The sequence below is a fragment of the Salvelinus sp. IW2-2015 genome, unplaced genomic scaffold (genome assembly GCF_002910315.2).
Source record: "Salvelinus sp. IW2-2015 unplaced genomic scaffold, ASM291031v2 Un_scaffold1900, whole genome shotgun sequence".
Classification (NCBI taxonomy): Eukaryota; Metazoa; Chordata; class Actinopteri; order Salmoniformes; family Salmonidae; genus Salvelinus; species Salvelinus sp. IW2-2015.
In genome coordinates this window covers 127,834-151,470 of record NW_019943261.1, presented here as the reverse complement: position 1 = coordinate 151,470, position 23,637 = coordinate 127,834, and the positions used below count along the sequence as shown (strand labels likewise).

Sequence of the window (23,637 nt, the reverse complement as noted above, 5' to 3'; positions counted from 1 at the left end):
AGGCTTTTCACAACTAACTAGTCTACGTCTTGAGCTCTATATCCACACAGTATACCCACACTCATTGTTAAGATTAGGACTTTATACACCATAACTTATTCACTGAGGTCATCTTAAGAGAATGACTCATGATCCTAATCGCGCTTATCTGATCATAATAATAGACTACACCTATGTACATGTAATAATGTAATGATGCTAGATATCAAGGAAATTGTGCCCGACCAGAGGTTGAGTTTACGAACTTGTACGGTTGTGTTCATAATCCACAGCTAATCTAAATCTCACGCGCTATGTGTGGCTCTCGTCTGCAACCTGCTAAACTAATTGGATAGTATCACTAAGGCACATTTCGTAGCTCTCTTGGTTGACAGAGACAGCTATACTGGAGCAGGGTTACGAAAAAAGCACTCATAACCTTAGGTGTGTTTTCCAGACATATCCCAATGCTCCATACCATGCTGGCTTCACAAACATCCACGTCACTGGATTCCCGTCACCATTGTACTGTGGCGTTCCTACATAAGATTACAGATCTGGCAGGCTCATCTCAACCAGTTGAACTTGGGGCTTCAGCATAACACTTGCATGGCGCTCGCTTAAGAATTTTGGATGTTCACGCGTGGCATTCTACGCGCACTCTCACAGACGGTATCTGTTGGTAGACTTATTTCACTGGTTTCCTCAATCACTATACACTAGGCCTTTCACACATTAGCAGCCCTAACACATAACACTAAGCTGTTGGCTTGGCAGAGCACACTGTCACATGGCTTCAAGCTTTAACATATGAGTCTTTCTCGATTTCAACTCATGGCTCTTACAGTTGTAAAGCTTAACCATCGTACTATACAAAGTAACTCACAGCGGTATACTTATGGATAGGAGGACACGAACGCAGGAATGAAACCTCTATACCAGTCATCTCCATATGGGCTAAGTGGTATAATGAGTTTCCTATGGTACGTGTCAGATTTCTTACATCCTTGATTCTATTCTATAGTAGTAAGTGTGTGATTTTACATCTTGTTATGTGTTTCTGTATTGATAAGGGCTCGCTAATTTCTAAGTATAATTAGATAAATATTCCTGAATACGGATCAGTGTGCTCGCTTGTTCGTAAGTTTTATAAAAAATAGTAATAAGAGCTTAAATACTAGGGGCTCTTATGATAGCATGTCTATTATATAGTATACGTATAACTCGGGTTTACTGATGGCGCAGGGGTCAGGTAGAAGATCAGAGGTGTAGGGATCCAAGGTGGACGTAGACACAGTTCATCTATATATACAGTATACCCGGTCCGGTTGTACCTACATAGTGTTTTTTCGTTAATAGGTATGTGCCCAGTGTGTGTACAGGATGTGCTTTAAGATTGATTCTTTCGCTATAGAAAGAATCAGGTACGGTGACAGGCTGTGGAATTACATAGATCGTCGTCGTGTTTATTGCGTGGCCGGAATCGTTCTTGGGAAGTCTATAACAGACCTGATCAGGTTAGAATCTACAGGAACAAAGAGAGGGAGGCGTGGAATAGTAAAAACGAAACCGGACATACCTATCAACAGATCGAGTGATAGCCGCACAGCCAGCATACCTGCCAACTAGAGCCGAACGGAGGCATGTGGTGTGATGATTGTTGCGGTGGGTGCTTATGTGTGTGTGTCTGTGTTGCCTGTTGGTCTGTCCTGTCTGTGTGTCTGTCTGTCTGTCTGTTCTGTGCTTGTCTTGTCTGTCTGCCTGTGAGTGTTTGTCCTGTCTGTCTGTTCTGTTGTCTGTCTGTTGTCTGCTGTCTGTTTGTCTGTCTGTTCTGTATGTCTGTCGTCTGTCTGTCTGTGTCTGTCTGTTCGTGCCTCCCTGTCTGTCTGTCGTTCGCGAAGCTACCATCACACCATCGCAAAAACAATCAGCATCAATCCCAGTCACTCGCACTAGACTACAACGTCACCCACCGTAGTCGTGTAAGTACACCACGACATACACGCACCATAACTACCAGCAACCATCTTCCACAGTTTCTCTCTCCACCGTCAACATAGAACAACAACACCACTAATAACAACAGAACAGCAGCCACAACAGCTACACCGCACAACTCAACCTTATCGATTGTACGTGTGTATGTACACAGGATGAGATCGTACAGAGACTTGTACCCTACTCTACATGCTCAGAATTAGTAGGGATATGGATCCAGTGTATATACGAGAGTTGGATGAATGGGCACCTTGTGCATAAGATCGCTGGTGTGTGCATCAGCTAAGCTGTAGTAGACAGTAGATGCCAACTGATGTTGTATACAAGTAGGGTGGTTGTGTGTTATCGTGTGTATGTCGAAGAGGGTAGTGTGGATGTGACGATGGGTTATCGCTGTTGGCTTAAGTGTTTGGCTGGAGGTCGATGATGTGTGATGTTGTGATCGAGTGGATGTGTATAGGTAGTGGATTGGTAATGTGTGTGTGTTATGAAGATATTCTCGCTCTATTATTACGGTGAGTTCATAGGAAACAGTCTGATTACTATGATGAGACAGATTTAAAAGTGTTGCTATGATGTTTACTAAAGGCTTTAAACAATTGAGATTTGTAGGTGTGTCGTTGGCTGTCATATCTTTTATCTAGGCGAGTGCAGTAGGTGAAGCTTGTGTGTGTAATGATAAGTTATGGTGCTAATTAATGCAGAGCAGAATGGAGGATATGCTGTAGATAATCTTAAAGTAGCTGGAGTTATGTTTTGGTCGTGAGGCGATGCACGCTAACGAATAGAGGAGAGATAGGAAAGGAGAGGAAGTAGAGAGAGGAGAGAGGGGAGAGGAGTGAGAGTGTGTGGAGAAGAGTGAGATTTATAGAGTGTGGTGAGAGGGAGTAGAATTAAGGAGAATGGAGAGCGGCGAAGAGTGAATGTTAAGTTTTGGATGAAGAGGAGGTCTTAGGGGTCAGAGAGTGGAAGACTACAGCTTGAATTTATGTTACCTCATGGATGGACAGGAAGGACCAGGGATGGAGGTATCAGAGGAGTATGGTTCTGATATTTTTTGCTAACCTAGACGTTGGACTTCTTATAAAAAGTTGCTATAGCGGCCTGTGCCGAGACGTAGATGGGGCACAGAGACATTAAGTGCTAGGGCTGTAGCAAAAGTTTATGGGTATTCGTGTTTGACTGTTAGTTGTGGAGTAATGTTGACATATTAACATTAATTAATTTTTAGTCCATTTAGGGCAGACGCTCATGTATCCGTAGGGAGCGAACTTGACATGTAGAAGTGTATAAGTTATTTATTGACATTTAGTATTTTTATATTTTTTTAGCATACTGGACAATAGGGTATCTTACCAAGGCCTAAAACCTCTAACGGAGACGCTCATGCGAGATGGCGGGTGACCGCCCAGGATCCCAGGGTGTGACGGCGGCTGGAACTAAGAGCTGGGCGCTGAACCGCAGCCTGGGGGAAGGCAGAGACTCTGGTGGGCAGCGTAGCATGGCGATGCAGTTGGCATATAGACCTATGCGTGCACATCCGGGGAGATACATAACAACGTAATGGTTGGCTGCTGAGGAGAATGGTAGTGATTGTAAAAAGATGTATACGCCTATACTCAATTGGTATAAGCTTCTCTTCAATGTTTGTTGCCTTGTTGTATTCCCCTAAATTAACAGAGTAGAGGCATTACAGAGGATGATTATTTAGTATATTGGCCGTAGGTGATAGATTAAATTACATATGATATTCTTATGTGTGTGTGGCGTATGAGATTGAAGGAGATATAGTAATTGTGAGCTGTGATATGGAGCAAAGAAACTAACCTACAAGGAATGGCAGATAATATCTTCTATTAGATATATACTGTATAGTAGGGTGTAGGTGTAGTCTATACCATATTATACTGTATAGTAGGGTGCCGGTGTAGTCTATACTATGTTTTACTATATGGGTGTTGTCTATACTATATTATACTGTATAGTAGGGTGTGGTCTATACTATATTATACTGTATAGTAGGGTGTAGGTTTAGTCTATACCCTATTATACTGTACAGTCGTGTGTAGTCTATACTATATTATTGTCACGCCCTGACCATAGAGAGCCCTTGTTTCTCTATGGTGTAGTAGGTCAGTGCGTGACTAAGGTGTATTCTAGTTTATCATTTCTATGTTTTGTTCTAGTTTATATTTTCTATGTTGGTGTTTTGTATTATTCACAATTAGAGACAGCTGGTAATCGTTGTCTCTATTTGGGAATCATATTTAAGTAGATATTTCTCCCACCTGTGTTTGTGGGATATTATTTTGTGTTTGTACATGTGCACCATGTTTTGCTTAGGTTTCACTTTATATTAAAGATGTGGAACTCTACYTACACTGCGCCTTGGTCGAGTTCTTACGACAACCCTGACAATTATACTGTATATTAGGGTGTAGTCTATACTATATTAAACTGTTTTGTACAGTGTAGTCTATACTATATTATAGTGTAAAGTAGGGTGTAGTCTATACTATATTATACTGTATAGTAGGGAGTAGACTATACCATATAATACTGTATAGTAAGGTGTAGTCTATACTGTATAGTATGGTGTAGTCTGTACTATATTATACTGTATAGTAGGGTGTAGTCTGTACTATATTATACTGTATAGTAGGGTGTATTCTATACTATATTATACTGTGTAGCGGGGTGTAGTCTGTACTATATTGTACTATATAGTAGGGTGTATTCTATACTATATTATACTGTAAAGTAGGGTGTAGTCTATACTATATTATACTGTATAGTAGGGTGTATTCTATACTATATTATACTGTGTAGCGGGGTGTAGTCTGTACTATATTGTGCTATATAGTAGGGTTTAGTCTATACTAAACTGTATGGTACAGTGTCGTCTATACTATATTATACTGTATAGCGGGGTGTGGTCTATACTATAGCACATCACCGGCCTGTTAATCAGTCAGTCAGTCAGTCAGTATTAGTCAGGAATGGCCCTTCCATGAGTCCGGCCTGTTAATCAGTCAGTCAGTCAGTATTAGTCAGGAATGGCCCCTCCATGGAGTCCGGCCTGTTAATCAGTCAGTCAGTCAGTATTAGTCAGGAATGGCCCTTCCATGAGTCCGGCCTGTTAATCAGTCAGTCAGTATTAGTCAGGAATGGCCCTTCCATGAGTCCGGCCTGTTAATCATTCAGTCAGTCAGTCAGTAATAGTCAGGAATGAATGGCCCCTCCATGAGTCATACTGTAGCAGTATGTTTTATTTATTTAACCTTTATTTAGGCAGGGAGCCCCATTTAAAGCAGCAATCTGCAATTGCTACATCCATTTTGTGACTTTTAAATGAATTATATGTACCCATTGATACTTAAGGAATATAACTTGCAAATGTTATTGTTTGAACTGCCCCTTGCAAGAAATACCTTTTTGGGAAGGTACCCTGCAAATCCTTTGATTAAAGATGATCATTTCAATCGTTTGATTAAAGATTAGTTGCAACATGTGCTGTCTGCAAAACAGCCATCACAACACTTAGTCTCGCAAAAGAACCATAACATAGGAAATACACAGAACTACGCTAAAAGGAAGATTCCACCCATGATATAGTCCCAAAATGTTTTTTGCCTGTCAGCAATCAAGATATACAACTTTCAAAATACAGCAATACAGCTGGTATGATGCAGTTATTATAATTTTGCATCATACTGGCATTATTTATGTATTTTGAAAGTTATATATCTTGAAAACCTGATTGCTGACATGAAAAACATATTAGTAGTATATCAACAATGGACTAATGAAACAAATACCAAAAGATCATTTTTGGCCAGCATTTTCCTTTAATACAAAACAAGTTTAGGGTACTGTAGCCGGCGATTGCTTCATATGCAACTAATGTTCCTGCTGTTTACTGTTAAATCTGAACAGATCATCACCACATTCTTGTCCTCATGTTCATCCGCCTCTAAAATGACCTTTAGGGTAGTCATACTGTGAATCTCATAACGGAACTTGGATACCATGTTGTGCCTGTGTACTTGTTTGTACTCAGATATTTACATTTGGCTGGAGAGAGGACATCAGGCCAGGGGATCCTCTCCACACCAGGAAGTTCTGCTTTGACTCCATCTCCCAGAGTTCCCCTGTCACACTGTACGACTGCCACGGCATGAAGGGCAACCAGCACTGGCGCTATAGGAAGGTAACTTTAAACAGAATTAAATAGAACACGATTATATTGTATCTGTATGGTACTTACTTTACTTCTGTTTTGGCTTTATATTCCATGTGGAATGTAAATTATCAATAAATAATCAATAATCAACAGAAAGCCTGGTAACTTACTGTTATAACACCACATCAAACACCTCATCATTCAGATTACTACCACAGCCACAGGACGGTAGCTAAAACTCATAAGTTGTGTGGTTATTCCACAGCCACAGCAAGGCAATCTAACTAAATTGCGTAGATAGCAGTCCTACACACCAGGGAAATGTCCATACGTAGCCACGTAAACACTGTAGTAAAGGAAAGTAGGCCTGATGTATTCAGTCACAACACAATATCAAAGTCATCAAACAGAAAAGATGTACACCGRGTTTTTACTGCTGCGTTCCAGGTAGAGGAAAGTAATAGGGGACTTATTTTATCGTCGCACCACTCCTATTTCCTCCACATCGTTTAGGGAGGAGAGATMAATGTTTACTCAGCGCAAAATCAGAATGTCATTACAGTCCCATCTCTCTTAAGGTTCTGACTAGAATGACTCAATGAGGTTGAGGTGCACAGATGCCAGCGTGAGTCCCAGATCTGTTTGCCACTCCATTACTGTGGCAAGACAACACAGTCAGGTCTTGAACTCAAGCTACACAGATGGCAATAGCTGCTTATTAAAGGGCTGAGGTGGCTTGAGGCTGTGTGAACATTGTAAAATCAGGAAGGCGGACGCATGATACGAGAACAAAATGACTGCCAATACCTCTGAGGCGTTCTCCACCTCCTCATCTTTCTCCACAACTTTATCCCTCCCACAGAATCCTTTTTCCGTTTGAGTCCATCACTGGTATTATTATTGGAAGCCAGACACGTATTTTTCATTTTGTGTTGTCAGTTTTCAACGATTCGTACTTCCTTCAATTCCTCTTTCTTTTGCAGCTGAATTTGTTACTTTTCCCTTTCTGTCATGCAAGGGAGGATGAACCCAAAGAATAAACATTCAGAAAAGTAATGTAATGGTCCGTTGGAACTCTGGGTTTAAAAACTCTTGTGTGTTGAACTCATATTTCTCAGCCTAGTTTAACTCCCAAATTCAGACCCCTCACTCCATGAATGAAGTAAACTCTGATTAGAATGGAGGGAGGAATACCTTGTTGCGTCAGATGCTCAGCTCCCCATCTGTAATCTGTTTGAAGGGAGTGGGAGATGAGAGAGCAGGATTAAACAGCAGCCTGTCTGCCAGAGACAGGCTTACCTGTCTCTACTTTATTTGAATAATTTATCTCAATCCTTATTTTCCTCCCTCTCTTCTCTTCTCTCCTGCTCTGCTTCTCTCTCTCTCTTCTCTCCTCTCTCTACCTCATGCTTTTTCTTTTGCGCTCTGTCTCTCTCGCACGCTCTCTCTCTCTCTCTCTGGGCCAACACATACAGGATAAATTGCTGTACCACCTGGTGAGCAGCGGTTGCATGGACTGCAGTCCCGGTGATAAGAGGATTTTCATGAATAAATGCGACCCTGGGTCGGAGACACAGCAGTGGCTGTTCCAGAGAGTCAACGCCACCGTCCTGGACAAATTCAACAGCGCTGCGGCTGCCAGCTCCTAGGAACCAGGCGCCAACCCCCACGACAAAAAAAACAAAACAAACGTGTGCATTGTAGCAGCAAGCGGCCAGCCAGTTAGCTAGCGGTCCTGTCTCCCAGACCCCCCAGCTCATCAACGTGGGGGCTACAAAGTGGAAGAGAAGGGGGTGGGGGGGCTGGGGCTGGGGCTACGTTTCTGTTCTGTCTGCGGATCCTCTGCCCGATGGGATCAGATCCAAAATGGAGGATAAAGACTCCTTTCTGGCTGAAAGAGATTCTGGGATTCTGCCTGGTTCTGCCCAATGGGCTGATGGGACGTTCAAGGTCGCCTATTCTCAGAGAACTAATCAGACTAGACTAGACCCAAGCTAAGCCGCCACACAGGGGCACCTTGCTGGACGAGGACACAGAAACCTCCAGAACACTGTCCTCTAYGTCCTCTATSGGTTAAAGGTCAAACACAGCAGGTCTAGTAGACTGGATTTGTTTGTATCAGGTTGAAAAAGGAATTTTCCAACTGTCACTCTCTCCAGATCGCATGGTGGATTTGTACTATATCGGAGGCTCATGAATAATTTGCTCATTTTTGTAAGGCTATTTATTTTCCATCATTATTTTATTAGTATTTATTTTGTGTTAATTTATTTTGTCTTTTTTTTTTAAGAACAATAATTTATTAAGTGTATACTTAAATGGGTTTTTCAGATTTCTGGTCCCGTGATTGTACGATTTGAAGTTGTGAAGTTCAGCCAATGAAAATGATGTAGTAAACATGAATAAAATTTGAAAAAAGTACATGAAATATTGCAATTGTATGGCGTGTGTGAGCATTTATATGATGACACATCTAACAATGATAATACATGGAGATAGCAGCCAAGAAGACGCCCATGGACTTATGATTATGCATGTGGGTGCTCATTCAAAAGTGATGATTGTGTGCCCACTTCTGAAGAGTTTTCAAAACTCGTCTACATGTGCACTAATGGGACGATTCAGTCTTAGGAAATGTATGCCTTTTTTTACACATTTTGATTTKAGCACTTCTTAGTATGTGCTATTCAGACTTACCCTATGCACGTGCGTAACAAGGTTTGTGGGTGTGGCTGCCTTGTGCACAATGTATACATTTGATCAAATTCCAGAAAACACACCCACTGGGTGGCCTACCAATTTGATCAGGGAGTTGTTCTGTTTGTTCATCTTCATCAATCCCTTTATTCGCRCKCACCAGTAGAAATCCACTTTTTRGAGCTGAAAGATGAGGATGGCCAGAGCTTACCCTTTGGTGTTTCCCAACGATTTAATTCAATAAGTCATCGTTTTAGTCAAAGTATGATATATTTGGGCTAGAAGTGACAAATCCAAACTGCCCACTTTGTGCAAATCCATGTGAATGCAGTCTTTTCTTATGATATGACATACAAATTATTTTCAGCCTATGTTTCGTTTCGGTGCTGGGTTTTATTTTAATGTTACCACCCACCAGCATGGCATTGTTTATTAATCAGAAACAGCTGCAATGTTATTCCTCTTCGCCACTGAGATGACAGCCTTTGTTCCACTTGGCCGCCTGAGCCATGGAGCAAATTCAAGTAGGAGCAAATTAAATGTTTTTTGCACCTCCTTTTCTTACTAGAAAATTATCATAATCCATTGGATAATTTGTAAATTTTCACCGATTTAAAAATAAAATTAAAATAAAAAATAAAATAAAAAATCCAGTCTGTATTAAAATATATATATTATAAATGGTATAATTGCGTCATATGATAGCGTTTTACAAACCCACTCCCCCGTCGCCCCAAGATTAATGATTTTGTCCACTAAAGTTTTGCTTCACTACACGCTCTACTGCTTTGATTGGTGTAACATTAGCTAGAAACCACAAGTGTCTATCCAGATAATGAAAAGGCACCCGCAAAATGTTTATTCAAGGAATTTATAGTTACATGTAGCCTATCATTTCACTTCCCCTGTGAGAACCATGAGCACCGTCTGACTTGGCTTTGCTCTACCACATATCAAGAAGCTGATTAAACAGCATGATCATTACACAGGTGCACCTTGTGCCGGGGACAAGAAAAGGCCACTCTGAAATGTGCCGTTTTTCCACACAACACAATGCCACAGATGTCTCAAGTTTTGAGGGAGCAGGCAATTGGCATGCTGACTYCAGGGATGTCCACCAGAGCTYTTGCCAGAGAATTGAATGTTAATTTCTCTACATAAGCCACCTCCAACGTTGTTTTAGAGAATTTGGCAGTACATCCAACCGGCCTCACAACCGCAGACCACTTGTAACCATGCCAGCCCAAGACCTCCACATCTGTCTTCTTGCTCTGCTGGATCTAAAGCCCTTTTTTGGGTAAAAACTAATTCTGATTGGCTGGGCCTGGCTCCCCAATGGGTGGGGCTATGCCCTCCGAGGCCCACCAATGGCTGCGACCCAGTCATGTGAAATCCATAGATTAGGGCCTAATGAATTTATTTCAATTGATGGATTTCCTTCTATGAACTGTAACTCAGAAAAATCTTTGAAATTGTTGCGTGTTGCGTTTATATTTTTGTTCAATATAGAAAAACATTGTTCAATATTTCCGGATCTTCATCTTATTCTTCAACTATTTATATYGCGGATTCGCAGCCGCAATTTACGGACAATGTCAAAACTTTGGAGATGACAATAGATGGCAAAGTCAAAGATAGTCCAGTGGTTTCCATCTGTGGCGAAGTTGTCAGTGCCRCATTTGTTGATGTTTATCTCTAGGACAGGAAATTACATCGAAATAGTGGCGGAAACTTCCTCTGGGGGTGTCCTTTAAAWGCGGMGTACTTTTCATTTGATTTTGATCTGCACAATATTAGAATGTAGCCTTATGGAGAATGCTTTCAGAATGGAGATCAATGAAAGATAGCCGTCAAAACATATGGATATTTATCTCAGTTTGAGAACCCATGCATAGATTTCAAAACACTGTTGTATGTTTAGGGACGTTTTCATGAATACTAAAGGTTCATTGAAAAATAGGGTTTCATTCATTCAGTGGTTTCATTCATTCTGAAATTTGCCKCATTCAGTTCATCAACCCAAGGTCATGTTGGAAGATCAGTGTAGAAAGAATAATAATAGGGAGAATAGTGTACAATAGTWTACCCTAGCCTATTGCCTGCACTTGAATGGAATTGTGTGATGATGGTTCAAACTGTTACAAACATTCAGCTTGGTCTGCGCTCCATAATGATTTAATCAGCCTACATGTTCATTTTTTTTGTTTTACATTAAATATGATCAACTATTACTAGTGARCCTCAGCAASAACCACACGGACGTGGCAGCCTTTACAGACAAAGCAAATMAAGGTAAACAAAACAATGATACATTGGCAGTTAAATATGTGTGGTTATTTCTGACAGTCGATGCTGATAGTGACTAATATTTAACATGATAGAAATGGTAAGAAACAGTCAAAGTCGTCGGGGCATACAATTAAAACATTTTGAGAGTGCCGGCAGGTAGCCTAGCGGTTAGAGCATTTGGCCAGCAACCAACCGGATGGTTGGTGGATCGAATCCCTGAGCTGASGAGGTGTTAAAATCTGTCATTCTGCCCCTGAGCAAGGCAGTTAACCTACTGATCCCCGGGCGCCGATGATGTGGACTAAGCCAGCCCCCCGGGCGCCTCTCTGATTCAGAGGAGTTGGGTTAAATGTGGAAGACACATTTCAGTTGTACAACTGAATAGGTATCCTCTTTCCCAAAGGTTCATTTGGCACGACTGTCGTTAGGCAAAGCTTTGCCGCGTCATCAAATGCGCCAGGCTGCAGTAGCCTCTCCATTTGGCCTGCGTCTCCAAGTTTCATCACTGCTAGATAAAAGGCCATACAATTACAATTATGCATAAGGTCACAGCATTTTATACTTCACTGTAGGAAAGGGGCGGAAATGCCTGTCATGTTGATATGCTTTTTAAAAAMATATTATAAGTCCCCACCCCTCAATCAGTAACTTTACTCCCACTCATCTCCAGTTCTAAATTCCAACCCTTGATTTCCCTCAGCCCATCCCACCTATCTCTGCTGGCRACCCTCTTCGGGATTTTTACACTCCATATATCTTTCAACTACGCTGCGATGTTTAACATACAATTTTAATCTTATATAATCGAATAAAATCAACAGATTGCGAGAGTATTATTTATATTATCGAGTGACTGACTGAGCAGGTCTCTCCAAATCTCCCAGCAAGGGTTCATTTACATTTTTGGAGGTTGCTAAAAATGTGGGTCTCAAAACAGGTGGGCCCAAATGACAGTTTATGGAGAATGGTGTTATTTTTATCTGAAACAAGAAAGTATATGTTTTACACTTGGAACCGATAGGTTCGCTCGACCTTATTCATGGTTTCTTCGCGTGTAAAACTGGAGGAATTATGAGGGAATTAAGTCAAAGTCAGAATACGTGTATCTGTAGACACACACCTCTGCCACACCTCCATTTCTGTGATCTCCACCCCAAACAAATACTTGGCTGGCACATGCGTTTCCCCATGCTTAATGCTGACTTTGTAACCAAGTGGGAGCTGAGAATTTACCAGTTGTGAAGTCGTAAATACCAGTTGGATGCAGTCACGTGCTTTGAACTCGTTGAGAAACGCTGATTGGCTAATGACAAACAAGCTGCATAAACTACAAGTACAGCTATCATGCTTGTAAACAAATGATAGTGTTCAAAAAACATATTAATAGATTGCTTTTTAMAAATAATGTTTTGTTGTTGCATTTAACTGCCGAAAATGCTGTTATCGGGGTAATTTCCTTYGTAGGTATTTGTATTTATTAGSGATCCCTTTGCTACTCTTRCTGGGATCCCGACACATTAAGGTTCTTACATTACATATAAAACAGTACATCATATAACATTATTACACCACTACATATCTACAATGCACAAGGTATAATACCACCATACAACAATATTACATGTGTAGAGTGCGTGTGGTAGTGTTTGTGTGCGTATTTGTGTGTCTGTACCTGTGTGTGTGTCTCTTCACAGTCCCCGCTGTTCCATAAGGTGTATTTTTATCTATTTTTTTAAAATCTGCATCAGTTACCTGGTATGGAATAGTTCCATATAGTCATGGCTCTATGTAGTACTGTGCATCTCCCATAGTCTGTTCTGGACTTGGGGATTGTGAAGAGACCTCTGGTGGCATGTCTTGTGGGGTATGCATGGGTGTCKAAGCTGCATTCAGCTTGTCAACACTTCTGATAAAAACAAGTGGTGAAGAAGTCAATCTCTCCTCCACTTTAAGCCATGAGAGATGTACATGCATATCATTAATGTTAGCTCTCCGTGTACATTTAAGGGKCAGCCGTGCTGCCCTGTTCTGAGCCAATTGTAATTTTCCTAAGTCCCTCTTTGTTCCACCCGACCACACGACTGAACAGTAGTCCAGATGAGACAAAACTAGGGCCTGTAGGACCTYCCTTGTTGATAGTGTTGTTAAGAAGGCAGAACAGCACTTTATTATGGACAGACTTCCCCCCACCATCTTAGCTACTGATATATCAACATGTTTTGACCATGACAGTTTACAATCCAGGGTACTCCAAGCAGTTTAGTCACCTCAACTTGCTCAATTTCCACATTATTCATTACAAAATTTAGTTGAGGTTTAGGGTTTAGTGAATGATTTGTCCCAAATACAATGCTTTTACTTTTTGAAATATTTAGGACTAACTTATTCCGTGCCACCCATTCTGAAACGAACTAACTGTAGCTTACTTGCATAGTGTTGAGTCATTCACATACATAGACACACTGGATTTACTCCAAGCCAGTGGCATGTCGTTAGTAAAGATTGCCCTGGGGAATTATGGATTCTACCCGGGTTATGTGGGAGAGGCTTCCATTAAAGAACACCCTCTGTGGTCTGTTAGACAGGTAACTCTTTATCCACTATGTCGCATGGGGTGTAAAGCCATAACACATATGTTTTTCCAGCAGCAGACTATGATTGGTAATGTCAAAAGCCCCACTAACGTCTGAAAAARAGCCCCCACAATCTTTTTATCATCAATTTCTCTCAGCCAATCATCKGTCATATGTGTAAGTGCTGTGCTTGTTGAATGTCCTTCCCTATAAGCYTGCTGAAAGTTTATCAATTTGTTTACTGTAAAATAGCATTATATCTGGTCAAACACAATTATTTCAAAAAATTTACTWAGGGGTGGTAACAGGCYGATTGGTCGGCTATTTGAGCCAGTAAAGGGGGCTTTACTATTCTTAGGTAGCGGAATGACTTTTGCTTCCCTCCAGGCCTGAGGGCACACACTTTCTAGTAGGCTTAATTTTAAGATATGGCAAATAGGAGTGGCAATATTGTCCGCTGTTATCCTCAGTAATTTTCCATCCAAGTTGTCAGAKCTCGGTGGCTTGTCATTGTTGATAGACAACAAWACTATTTTCACCTTTTCCACACTCACTTTACYGAATAACAAATTACAATCCTTGTCTTTCATAATTTGGTAAATTATACTTGGATGTGTAGTGTCAGCATTTGTTGCTGGCATGTCATTTCTATGTTTTCTAATCTTGCCAATGAAAAAATCATTAAAGTAGTTGGCAATATCAGTGGGTTTTGTGATGAATGAGCCATCTGATTCAATGAATGATGGAGCTGTTTGCCTTTTTGCCCAAAGTTTCATATAATGTGCTCCAAAGCTTTTTACTATCATTCTTTATATCATTTATCTTTGTGTCATAGTATAGTTTCTTCTTATTTGTAATCAGTTTAGTCTATGATTTCTCAATTTGCAGTARGTTTGCCAATCAGTTGTGCTGTCAGACTTAGTAGGTGATGTCAGAGGTCAGCATGTGGGAGAACGCAGAATGATAGACGAGTTTCCCACTAGTAATTAATTACCAGTTGGCATTCAAGTGTATTTTTCCCAGTCGTATGTGGTAAATTCCCAATTCCGACTTGGTTACGAATGCAGCATTAGTTCAAGGTCAGAATACGAGTAGAGAAAAATGCATCAAATGGAATTAAGTTCCATTTACTCACCTTTAACTTGGGTCTTAATTGCTTTTTTTTTAAAATTCTAATCTATTGAAGGTATTCATAATTGTTTTGAATTCAATCAGTCAGCTTTAGTCATMTGTTCTGTAGTTACCATAAATGGACATGAGAGGTCAGCTGTGTCCATGTATTCKCCACTGCATCTTCTCTCTAGTCATTCTACTATTTTGCTCCAAAACTGATATAAAAACATAGGCTATAATTTAGATATTACATAGATTGCTCTTGATACGGAGACCTTGCCAAAAGTTAGAAAGCGATAAGATACTCTGTAAATGAGCAGTTATTCTACGGCCTCTCAAATCATGCCTCACGTCACTGTCCCACTTTATTTTATAAAACAAGTTTTGCTTCTTTGTAGGAGGCTGATGTGGAATGTCAAGAAGTCACCTCAAGGCTGTCTACAACACACATTATGTTAATATAGAGCAGGGGTGGGCAACTCATGGCCTCCCTTTTGTTGAGAGTTAGAATAATAGAATACACAAGGTGTAATTTCGACATTTGGTTGTGCCTCAGCCTCACTCAATTGTCAGCTAAATGTTTTTAGATTGGTATGTTAGTCTAGCGGACAGCTATCTAACCTTGTAGTAAGCACAACCGAATTACCGACCGGGGTGGGGCCCGTTGATCATCAGTTATATTAAAAACCGCAAACATTTTCCTCCACCCTATGGCAAAATGTGTAGAAATGCAGGAAATGAGCTGTAGAAATGCTAATTTCTCTGCCTATGGCAAAATGTGTACAATTACAAACTTGCTTTAAAACACCAAATATTTTCTCTATGCTCCATATCAAAATGTGCAGAATTGCAGAAAATGAAATTTAAACTTACTTTGCTGTCATGAGGGAGGCCGCAGACCCTCGAGCCACTGCGCCCCATGAGTTACATTTCTTGGGGCCCCTACCACAATCAGTTGCCCATCTCTGATATAGGTTATTGCTATTAAGTGTTGCAAACATTGGCAAAAAGGGTATATCCCATGGCTGGTATTAATAATACAATCAGTAAAGTATTTTCAGATGCACATTTTCAATAAATGTAACGTATTAATATAATTTCAATCCCTCTAGTTTTAAGTTGTACGTACGGGATACTCATGGTATACGTCGTAAAACGAAATGCTTAATTCCAGGGTCCTTCCTCGACAATGCAGCAACAATAAGAATYATAAAATATAAGAATACGAACAGGGGTACATGGCAGTAGAATAAAATAGATTTTAACATTTAGCATCCTCTCATGCCATATGTGTTACGCGGAGTGCAACCCAAGAGCAGACCCAGACGAGGAGATAGGGATGAAGTAACCAAGGTATTTATTGAAACACGGGGAAGATGGAGTGCAGGCCAGGGGAAGCTCAGGTGGGTTGCAGGAAACCAGGTGAGGAGGCTGAGGCGAGAGGGGTTGGGACAGGGTAAGCAGGTCCGGAGGGGAATCCAGGACAGAGTAGCTGGATGACGAGACGTGGAACTGGAGACAAGGACCAGAGTCAGAGCAGGCGGAACTGTAGCGGAGAGGAAAACAGCATCAGGCAAGGAAAACAGGGATAACAGGATAACCGGCTCTAATAGTAACAAACGGCTAGAAGCGTAGACTGACTGAACAGAGATTACAATCTGGCACTGTGGAAGTGGCAGGGCTGAGTATTTGTAGAGGTCTTGATTATGGAACAGGTTGCAGCTGGTGGGGATCTGCTCTGACTCCAGCACACTTGTCTCCGCCCACACAATCACACACACACACACACAGAGAGAGAGAGGGAGGAGAAGAGAGTACTGGGGCAGTGGCGGCAGGTCAAGGAGACACAGGATGAGCAGTAGAGGGCGTTGCAGGAGCAGATGTGAGAGTATGTAAGAGTATTGTATACTGAACAAAAATATAAACTCAACATTCAATGATTTACAGTTATATAAACTGAGTTACAGTTCATATAAGGAAATCATTAAATTCAAGTACATTTGTTAGGCCCTAATCTATGGATTTCACATGACTGGGAATACAGATATGCATCTGTTGGTCAGATACCTTAAAAAAAAAAGTAGGGGCGTGGGTCAGAACCAGTCAGTTGTGTGTGTGTATATCTCTATCAAAGGAGGTTGGTGGCACCTTGATTGGGGAGGACGGGCTTGTGGTAATGGCTGGAGCAGAATTAGTGGAATGTTATCAAATAAATCAATGGTTTCCATGTGTTTTGATTTTTAAAAAGTAAGTATTTAAATAGGCAAGTCAGGTAAGAACAAATTCTTATTTACAATGACGGCCTARCCCGACCAAACCCTAACCCGGACGATGCAGGGTCAATTGTGCGCCGCCCTATGGGACTCCCAATCAAACCCAGGATCAAACCAGGGTCTGTAGTGATGCTTCTAGCACTGAGATGCAGTGCCTTAGACCACAGCGCCACTCGGGAGCCCATTGATGCCATTCCATTTYCTCTGTTCCAGCCATTATTAWGASCRGTRSTGCCCTCAGCAGCTTCCACCTATCTCTATCTCTGGAACACACTTGAGTCAACAAAGTTTGACACCTCCAGGATATGTAAGCAGCAGAGGCCTACAGTATGCTTTTGAAATATTTCACATCTCAAATTAATGCATGTATTTTGTGCGTAAAATGGAAAATCACTTGCAGTATATGACTGAAATACAAAATTCATGTCAATATTTGAAACAAGCATTAGGCCCCAGAGCTACCAACAAAAAAAACATTTTTCAAAAGGCAGCACTGTTCAAAACATGGTGACGGTAAACTAGGTGACATATCAGTGAGGTTGGCTTTCACAACATGTTCAGTTATGTTGCCCCTGGTTGGTTCCGTGCATGATGGAACAATCTGTAATGATTTGTGCAATCCTGGGACATGCCTACCTTAAACCACAACCCTTACCAAACAACCACAACCCTGAACTTAACCATTGAAATGTCATCTTCAATGGGGTGATGTAAGCATTGGGATGTCCCAGGATCCTGGATATCAAGGACCTATCTGTAATAGCAAAGACTTGTATCTGTGGTAATAGCCTACCGAAATGTGGCAATGTTTTATAGTTATGCAAATATGAACCGCTAATCAAACAAGCCTTTCGGCTTCCTGGTTTTGATTGCTCCACATCCGTGTGTCACTCTACCTTTTCAACCTGCGTTCCAATTTCTATAAGATTGCATCGTTCTAGAAATGATAGGCATGTCTTACATTCAGTGTTGATTTTAGCATGTGAATCTTGGTGGGGCAAAAAATAAATAAATGTGGGATGCATGCCAGCAAAGCCACTACGCAACACAACACAAAAAAATACATTAATTGCACTATAACGGTGACAAACTGTTAGGGCCTACATAAAGCTATCCCAACAGCAGAGTCCCAACAGCAGTCCCAACACCTTACCACTGTTACACCTGTCTATCAGCGAAGCCTTGTCTGGCAGCGAAACAGTTCATTCAGCCTCATTTACTGCCTCTTAAAAAAACATAGCTGATATGGCTGACTTGCTTAAACTAATGTGGTTTCTACTGACAATTGAGATGTACAAACTATGGCATAAGAGGACGACAAGCGGATAAGAGGCCATCCGTAATTTCGATGAAGACATTAATGAGCGAGCTAGGGCGCACATAGTCAATATATCTATTTGTTTAGCACTTTTGAAATGTACAGCAACAGAATTCAGAACATGGGCCGTTCTTACAGTGTTCTCCCTGTACACCAAGTCAGAACTGTAGGATAGATAAAGGGGGCATATAAGCAGACAATGAAAGCTCTTACAATATTCAATGATTATATTTCTCAAAAACAGGTTATAGGCTACATGTTCACCACCAAGTCAGATCAGTAGGCGAAATTAAGAGGTTAAAATATATCAAATTATTAAGGTGAGGCACATGGGCTACTAACAGCTTACTACACAACACTTAGTATTACTTTCTTAGCTACAGTATACATATCTCCCTGGCATATTACATAGTTTATTCAGCAGCATACAAGACATTTTTGGACTAACCTTGTTGTGGTGTGCTCACTTGAACAGGAAGGTGGCGCGTCGGTCTTTCATGGGCAAATTTTGTCATCAAACTTTGTCATCAAAGTCTGCCATTCTCTGGATTTATGGTGCCTTCAAGACAACTGGGAACTCGGGGAGGGGGGGAAGGTAGAATCATGATGACGTCAGTGATCTTCAAGTCATAGCTCTAGAAAGAGGCCCGAGTTCCGAAATGTGCAATTCCGAGTTGGATGAAAGTTCTAAACYTATTTTCCCAGTCATAGCTCATTTTTCCCGAGTTACCAGTTGTCTTGAACTCACTAAAGTCCGATTTTGAAGTTCCGAGTTAACAGTTGTTTTATGCGCGGCACAAATTAAGCTTCATTGACAGCATGGCCAATGTTGAATGTTTATAATTTTAAACTAGGAAAATAGACCCTTAATCTTAGACTTGGGACCACACAGCCACTCCACTGAATAGCAGGCTAATGATTGCTTTGCAATGCTTGCAGTTAGCGACTGATTCCTTCCAAACCACTCATTGTTGAATTTGCGATTTCCATCTTGTTGTGTAATGTTCATGTCCAATGGCCGATGAGCACCGATACGTTTACCTATATTTTCTCCTAATTATTTATCTTCTTATGACAAGTATTAAAAAGGATTTGCCAGTAGATTGTCGACTTATAGCTAAGATTTTGAAAGTATAATGTTGACATGATCAGTCCAATCAAAGATACTGTAGATATAAGGTGATTTGACGTAATTTTATCTGTGGCCAGTGACCTTCAGCCTTCTTGGATGGGCACTTCTAATGTAACTCTGTGGCAGCACCCAAGGAGCTTGAATTTCATAGCTCTACCCTTAGACTTGGCGGTGACGTAGTGTCCCCATGAGTGACAGAACACTGAGCCAATCACGGCGCAACGCTCCGTATTTTCTGCTGGCTTGCCCCACCACCACAGAAAGCACTGAGCTAGGCTGAAACACCTGCATTTTGGAGCTGCCTTAGTCAAGAAAACAAAAAAGAGACCATGTTTGTATGCTGCTTTATTAACTCAATGATATATATATATATWTTTTTTTACATTGTTTGCAACTGATATGTGACACGTAGTAATGCCAAATAACATGCAAAACAGGAAAGCCCCCCCCCCCACCAACAACAACAAAAATGAAGCTCAAAAGAGCCCCACCTGCTCTGAATGACGGGTCGCCACTGCTTTTATTACAACGTTTGCTCGCTCGCAGTAGAGGGGTGTGACAGACAGACAGCGCAGGTTATGTTACATGCCGACGAGAGGGATTCAATCAGGAGAGGCGAACGGTTGGCTCAATTTGGGATTCGAACTGGCTTTGGCAGACAGGGGTGCCACGAAGTAACGAGGTTAGCTAGCACCTCGTAGATGGTCTTATTTTCAAAATGAGGTTAAGAGTTGGATTTATTCTTCGTAGTGTAATAGTTATTGCCACATTCTTAGGGCTTGTGGTGCTTTGGTCTTCCCTTTCGCCGAAAGAGCACGACGAAAATCCCTTTGCTAAACGGGTAAGTTTTCAATTACAACCAGCTTTCTACTGGTCAAACGTTATCATTTTATATGTTTAATGTGTTTTGTTGTAGCTATGCATTCTATAACATTTCTGGCATGTAATTATGGCTAACGTTACCTAACCATGCTGCTAAAGTCAGCTAGCAAACAAGTCTGAGTCGTTGTCATGGAGATTGTTAGGGTCTATTTTAGCTAGTTACTGTAACGTTAATAGAGTGCAAAATGTCATTGGGACTTGATGACAGTCTTGTTAACTACCAGTTGCTTATACATTTTTGTTATCTAACGTTAACTAGTTAATCAGACAGCTAACGTTAGCTAGCTAGCGTTCCTGCATTGAACCCCACTTGTTCCTGAATGTCCGCTTGCGTTAGGTCATATTTAAATGATTTGACGACAATATCAAACATACCCGGAAGGCTTTAGCCTGCTAGCTGTCTCTCGTTCAAATTGTCTCCTGTTGCTCACGAATTCGACAATAGTTATCATTGTATGAAAAGACACCACCAAGATTGTAAAAACGTTGTGTTGAAATGACACGTAGCCAGCTGGCAACGAATGCCTGGAAAGCTAGCCAACTACGTTAATGCATCCCTGAAGCTAAACTCGCACCTGTCAAGACTCGCACCGAAGCTGTAATTGCCTTTGTCGAATAAGTGATACTGTGTTAAACTACACGGCATTGTTTGTTTTATCTTGGTTAGCTATGTTTACTGTGAACCTCATGAACATCAACGCATGTGCATACCGTAATGTGGCCAGTGAAGGAATTCGACTTTAAGCTAATTGCTGGGGGACTAGTTAGCCAATTGCGCTGTCAAGTAGGGCAGATTAACACCTTTGCTGATCCTGCAAACCTAGATGAAGAGCATCATCTGTTTAACCCTTTTACGCCTTGTAAAAGCTAGTAGCTACCGCTGTCAGCTAAACTTGCTTGATAGTCTATCACACCCTCCATTTTAGGCCTTGGAAAAGCAATAGACCTAGCTAACCTCTTTCTGATTCTATGTAGGAGGGAGATGCCCCTAACCTCTTGCCTAAGAATGACATTGCTGACCAGTTCAAACCCGTGGTCCCCTGGCCCCATGTTGAAGGGGTCGAGGTGGACCTGGACTCCATCCGACAGAAGAACAGAGGAGACGACAAGCTGGTTCCTGGCAAACCAGCCGGCGGTGCTCAGAACCAGCAGAATGTCATCCAGAAACAGTATGTCACCTTCAAGCCCCACACCAATGTCTACTCGGCACCCGTCCTAAGGAGGGGGACCCTGGGGAACTTTGAGCTCAAGGAGCCGGAGCCCCACGGGGTGCAGGATGGGCCTGGGGAGGGGGCGAAGCCGTTCGTCCTGGGAGCGGAGTACCACGAGGCCGCCCAGGCCAGCATTAAGGAATTTGGCTTCAACATGGTGGCCAGCGACATGATCTCCCTAGACAGGACCATCAGCGACATTCGTCATGAAGAGTAAGTAGTATTAAGGCCAAGGCCCAATCCAGGCAGATAGACAAGGTGCTGGGTCATAGTATAATTTTTTTTAGACCTAGGCCTATTGGAATGGTTTGTGTGTTATGGCAGTTGAATTGGAATGAAGAAGGAATCTGTGACATTCACCATAAAGAGTAATTACAGTAGTAGGCCTTAGAGCCCAGGTAGATGGCTACTGTATGGATTGGTGGTACTGTGTTGTATAGACTAGTAGTCGTCCCTATTAAGGATGTAGCTAGGCCTATCGGAATGGTACGTGTGTTAAGGAACTGTCATCAACTTAATGTTTTTTTCTCTTCTAAATATGTGTCACTGGGTGTTCCAGTTGAATGTTACTTCATTGTTCCTTTCACAAATGTTACAAATGTATTTTTTTAAAGATCATAATGTATCCATGGCTTAACATTAAGGTCTGAAAAGCACTTGCTTGTCAGGCAGTCCCAGCGGTCTTTTTTTTTTGCCTGACGATTATGATAATTTGCCTGAAAATGTAAATGGTTAATTCACATGCCATACCAGCTGCCCTTTACTGACACGGGAGGAATCAAAGACCTGATGAATATAAATAATTTTAGTTATCAGCAAAAATTATTATCAGAGCAGGCTCAACTTGCCAGACTGCCATAAATTGTCTGTCTTTCACTTAAACAATGGGGGGGGGAGGAACCAGAAAGATCAGTTAGGCTATTGGAATTATTTTTACAGTTTTGGTTTRACCTGCTCAATATGGCAACCTAAGAGGAGGCTCAACTTGGAACCCTGTTCAGAGTTCACTTGCCCTAGGCGATAGGGCAACCCTTTATGTCAATCCCGGTACATGTCATWTAGCAGACACTTTTATCCAAAGCAACTTTGTCATTTGTGCATACATTGGAATATAACCCACTATTCTGGTGTCGCAAGCACAATTCTATACCTGAAGGGCTGGTATGACAAGGGTGTGGGGCAGGCTTTTAAAGGTTGGTTGTGCAATGTTAACAGAACAAAGGCATACCACCAGTCCAAACTATTCAGTTGGTCCATTATCAAAACCGTATATATTGTGTGTCACAAACTCACACCTTGAGATCCAAGGCGTGGCTTCTCWATTCTGTTTGTAGTGTTTGKGTCATTTTGACATTTATTTTGAGAAAAGTTACACATGCTTACATTTACACACCAATTAGGCCTAGGTGTTCTATTGAAGATGTGTTTATCAAGTRATGTCTGTATCGGCCACATTCTACCCACTTAGAATGTGGAAATGTAGCATAATTCTTCTAATAATGGTAAGAAGAATTTAATATTTATTTTATTTAACTAGGCAAGTCAGTTAAGAACAAATTATTATTTACCATAACACATGACCTTTGTTTTGGAGGTGTTCAGAACAAGGTTAAGGGTAGAGAAAGCTTTGTTGTGGAGCATTTAACACAAAATCCCGGATGGGTTATCAACAACGCAGGCATTGTTTGATAAATTAACGAACATTACCCAATTTGAAAATGCGTTACTTCACTCCATTACTCATAAAAATCAGTCTGATTACATATAAAAGTAACAGGTTAACGCCTTACCCAACACGGGTGTTTGCTAAACGGGACAATTGATAGGTACAGCATTCCAAGTAGTAGTTCATGGAAACGTAAAAAGTATGTTATACATTTATCGTTCAACTCATCGTTAGTGATTAATTCAGTAAATTTATCGTGATATGGATTTTTGTCCATGTCGCCAAGCAACTTTTATATATTTCCCCTCATTCTTTATAGACAG

The 23,637-nt window shown here is 41.2% G+C and overlaps 1 protein-coding gene and 1 long non-coding RNA gene across 3 annotated transcripts in view; both read left to right on the top strand.

The window, feature by feature from the left end:
* Positions 1-5,802: 5,802 nt before the first annotated feature.
* On the top strand, positions 5,803-8,592 carry LOC139024807 (uncharacterized). The gene is made up of 2 exons (XR_011476165.1): positions 5,803-6,187; positions 7,636-8,592. It is a non-coding gene; the product is annotated as an uncharacterized lncRNA (long non-coding RNA).
* Positions 8,593-20,067: 11,475 nt separating this feature from the next.
* LOC112072355 (N-acetylgalactosaminyltransferase 7-like) overlaps positions 20,068-23,637 on the top strand; it is a 48,429-nt gene continuing 44,859 nt past the window's right edge. Inside the window, 2 exon segments of one of the 2 annotated variants that reach the window (XM_024139759.2) lie at positions 20,068-20,396; positions 21,413-21,861. In XM_024139759.2, the coding sequence (XP_023995527.1) occupies positions 20,274-20,396; positions 21,413-21,861 (572 nt within the window). In that variant the 5' untranslated portion in view covers positions 20,068-20,273. 2 annotated transcript variants of the gene reach the window in all.